The sequence below is a fragment of the Rhododendron vialii genome, chromosome 5a (assembly GCF_030253575.1).
Source record: "Rhododendron vialii isolate Sample 1 chromosome 5a, ASM3025357v1".
Taxonomy (NCBI): Eukaryota; Viridiplantae; Streptophyta; class Magnoliopsida; order Ericales; family Ericaceae; genus Rhododendron; species Rhododendron vialii.
The window spans coordinates 35396671-35400792 of record NC_080561.1 but is presented as its reverse complement, the minus strand read 5'-3'; the positions used below and the strand labels follow the sequence as shown (position 1 = coordinate 35400792).

Genomic DNA, 4122 nt, shown 5'->3' with positions numbered 1-4122 from the left:
CAATCCCGTTTAGTTCGGTCTTTGGAAAGGGCCCACAACAATGATCGGAACCGTTCACATTTTAGAGCTAATCGAGACCAACGACCATATCAAAAATCATTTTGATCGGATACCGTTTGATATCATTTCAAAATGCATTAATGTTGTCTAAAAAAGGTGTGAAACACAGGATTACAACCCTTCAACACATTTTTTCAAAACTTAATACATTTTGAAATGATATCAAAAGGTATCCGATTAACGTGATTTTTGGTATGGTCGTTGGTCTCAACGAACTCTAAAATGTGAACGATTCCGATCATTATTATGGGTCGGGAAAGGGCCCACAAAATGCCAAACTGAACGGGACTGGAGGGTAACCCATACTGGACGGGACGTGTTGAATGAGCACACCGGTAGCAAATTCAAAAAATCCCAACGGGAAGATTTAGATTCGAATTGTGCCAAGTCCGTGTGAAACGCAACCAATCAATCAATCAAAAAGCGCCTCTCCGCATATTTAAGCCCCAAGCCCGCCCATACATTATCCACACCAACATCTCAACTAGGGCACAATTACGCCCGCCGTTCACTCTCAAACTCAGAAGATCGATGGAGAAACACGAGGATTTGGACGACGTCGGCGGGGCTAATAAGAGGGGCCGGGAGGAGGAGGAGTCAGGCGACAAGGAGGGGGGGGTATGACCGTATGAGGAGGAGGAGTCAGTAGGCGATGATGATTCTGAGAACGCGGACGACGACGAGGATTCTGAGAACAGCGAGGAGGAGGATTCCGACTTCGACAGTACTGACACTGGTGAGATGGACGTCGACGACCACGGAGACTGGTTGGATCTCTCTGAGTTCCTAAAAAAGCCCGAGAAAACCCCCTCGTCCATGGCCTTTCCGGCTTCATTTCTCAGGTATTGTCAGGAGAAGCACAAGCCTCGCCGCCGCAACGAAACCGTCCTCGTCAACATTGTGGAGGACGACGAGGGGCTGGTCAGGGAGAAGACTTACAGTGTGTGGGAGAGGAAGAGCCAAAACAGGAAGATTACGATGGTGAGAATACCCCTCTCGCTTCGCATCTTGATGAAGGTGGAGTGTTGTCTAGCTATATCTGCTCGCATAGACAAAAAAGAGCAGGGAAAGGAGGAGAAGTAGTAGTAGTTCGTTTTCTAGTCCGCATGTCTGTCTGGAACTCTGGAGGTTCTTACAAGTATTAGATTTATTAATGGTCAGTATGTCTTGTTAATCTATTAACTGGAGATACCAACAAAGAATAACCTTAAAGGAGGAGTTCATCGTCTGGAATCATTTCTTCTCACAATGGCGAGAAATTCCCCGATTCACAAGTACTTGTTCATCAATTAGAGCCTTTGTCTGTCGACTGGAGCTTTTAACTTACTGCTTTCTTCAGATATCCCCTTTGAAATCTCAAATACAAAAATCACCCCGTGTTATTATAATGTTAATGCATACTTATCAAAAAAAAAAAAATGTTAATGCATAAATCACCCCTTGGTATTATAATGTTAATGCACAAGTGTACTCTTGTAGACAAGACATACACACACATAACTACTTGTGTCTGTGTACGTGTGCATGTTACCTTCTGGAAATCTTTTCTGCCAAAACCAGGGTTTTTACTTCCTTTTTACTTGCAATACTTGCATGCCAATGACTAACTTTTTGCATTCCAAGTATGCATGGGTGAGGGTGGGTTTGTTTTGTGCCATAATTTACGACATACTAATACATAACGGGGAACTTGAGTAGTAGTTGAAGTTTCTAGTAGCACAAATAATGGCAACTACTTGAAACAATTGCTGGTGTGACTGTGTGAGTCAAGTACATATGGTGATTTTGCTTCTGTAATATTATCGCGACTTATCAGAGAGGGTGTAGGAGTCAATTCAATTCATATATACAATGAGCCTTGACATGGGTTATCCGTCACACGTCTTCATATTTGGCTCTCTTAATGAAGCCTGTGAAATTTCTGGGTACTTCAAGCCTTTTTGCTTATTATATGTTCATCACTAGATGTTAATAGATCAACTTTTGTAGTTTTGTTATTGACTAATTTATAGTCTCTACAATACATAAACCAAACCAAGCCGGGTCTTATGTCCCAATCAATTGGGGTTGGCTATATGAATCCATTTTCTCCATTGAGCTCTATCAAGGACTACTTGTTCACTCAAACCCATTAAACTCATATCTTTGCTCTTAGGGGATAGCCATAAGCTCCCGCAGCCATGAGTTTTGGTTTTCTTGGGGTCAGGTCTGATATTGAAAGTTAACGGGATATACATAAGCTTTATTTGTCCGTCCGTTGCTACATTAAACTCAGGCTCCTTTGGTTGGGTTATCTTCAGTCATGGTGCTTTTATCAACATCACACAAAATGCACAACCAAGAACTTCTTCCACCACATCAACTGATATAACTGGTTCATTGCTGGTAGCCTGGTACACTTATGACTTTCTCATCTTTCTGCTCGTGTTTATTTTACGTGTACTACTCTAAGTTTCCCTTCAGCAATTGGAGTTATTGCCCCCATTATCCTTGTTTCCCTGTTTTTTTTTATTTTCACGCCAATTAGTTGATATCTTTCTGGAACTGATGCGTTTTATCTCTTTTCTACTTATTTTTATTTCATGAATACTTGGTTGCTTCACTTAAACTGCTTATTGCTCGTTGTATAGTGAAATTTGATGTGTCTAGTCTGAAAATATCACTTGAACCTGTTAGATATAAACACCCGTTGGCAGGTCTACTTACTACTTACGAGAAGAGCAGGTCAGGTGCTTAACCGAGAAATTACCATGATTGCATTTTCAATTTGAAACATTTCTTATTGTATTTCGTTCTCAATTACGTCTATGCTTTCTTGTTAACAGATGTCCTTTGACTTATTGTGCTGTAGATTTCCTGATGGTTCTCCCACTGTTTTCAGCAACTGGTTTAGTGTCCAGACTGACTTTTATATTTCTTCTTGGTTTTGCACCCACATTATCACTAAAATCAATTGGGTAAACCTCACTGGTAATCACCTTCATGTGAGTGTCGCACATTGAACAGTTTCATGGAGGGTAGAGCTGAAGATGCAGTAACATAGCAATTCATTTTTCTGAAGATTGCGCAGAAACGAAGCCGTTTTCTATGCTGCTCTTGCTCTTGCATTTATGGTATGGATTCTGTATGAAAACAGTCTTCTCTACAGAAGAGGATAATATCTCCAACTTCGGTTAATGCTAAGGAAGATAACATGGTAATGAATAGCGAAGAAAGAGACTCGCAGTTATCCGACATGGGGTTGATGACGTTTGTAGGTTATATGATCTTTTTGTTTTCTTTAGTTTCTTTCAACAGTTGCTGGTAATTCTTTTCTTACTGTGGGCTGGATTGGAATCATTTCAGTTTTCTTGAATTGACCTATTGTGTAAACTATACATCACATTTGCGTCATAGCTAGGGCTGCAAACGAACCGAGCTGCTTTCGAGTAGCTCGTGGCTCGGCTCGTTTAGTAATCAAGCCGAGCTCGAGTTTGAGGCTCGTATAGTAAACGAGCCGAACTGAGCACCCTAAAGCTTAGCTCAGCTCGGAAAAGTTAGCCTTGCTTGTATAGGCTGGCCTTGTTTACAGAGGCTCGTTTAGTAATTGATCCCGGCTCGGCTCGTTAAGGGCTCAGCTTTTTTACAACCGTGCCGAGCTCGAGTTTTTGGCTTGTTTAGTTAACGAGCTGAGTTTGAGCACTGCAAAACTCGGCTGGCTCGTTTGCAACCCTAGTCATGGCTACTGGCCAGTATTGTTTGATTGGCAAAGGCAAGGGACTACTTTTCTGGAAAGTCATATGCAATATTAATGGTGTTCAATTTCAAGGGAAATCTCGAATCTCTTTTGGTATTAGAACCTTTTCAAAAATTAATTGGGATGATGTTTATATTGCTCTAGTGCATGTTTTTTGGTGTTTAGATGGTTCTATTTAATGTTGCATTTTTTGGAATGGATAACTTTGCCAATATTGCAAGCTTCGAGATTTCCTCTGTATATAGGTTCATAACCATCTTCAGTGTAAGTAAAAGGTTCAAATCTCACATAGTTTCCTGATTCCTCTTCGATATTTCTCTATGCAT

The 4122-nt window shown here is 41.0% G+C and overlaps 1 protein-coding gene and 1 long non-coding RNA gene across 2 annotated transcripts; one reads left to right on the top strand and one right to left on the bottom strand.

Moving 5' to 3' along the window:
* The first annotated feature begins 386 nt into the window (after positions 1-386).
* On the top strand, positions 387-2567 carry LOC131325728 (uncharacterized). Its single transcript, XM_058358142.1, has 2 exons — positions 387-1077; positions 2361-2567. Exons 1-2 carry the CDS (start codon positions 802-804, stop codon positions 2424-2426), a joined length of 342 nt encoding a protein of 113 aa, XP_058214125.1. The 5' UTR covers positions 387-801; the 3' UTR covers positions 2427-2567.
* On the bottom strand, positions 978-4122 carry LOC131325729 (uncharacterized). The gene is made up of 2 exons (XR_009199803.1): positions 4001-4122; positions 978-3159 (listed from the first exon to the last, which is right to left on the bottom strand). It is a non-coding gene; the product is annotated as an uncharacterized LOC131325729 (long non-coding RNA).

What these genes read in the sequence shown, in the direction of transcription:
- LOC131325728 (XM_058358142.1), top strand. Translation starts at nt 802, where the DNA reads ATGGACGTCGACGACCACGGAGACTGGTTGGATCTCTCTGAGTTCCTA. An exon ending in CGCTTCGCATCTTGATGAAG is followed by an intron (nt 1,078 to 2,360) that starts GTGGAGTGTTGT and finishes GGTTATCTTCAG; the next exon opens with TCATGGTGCTTTTATCAACA.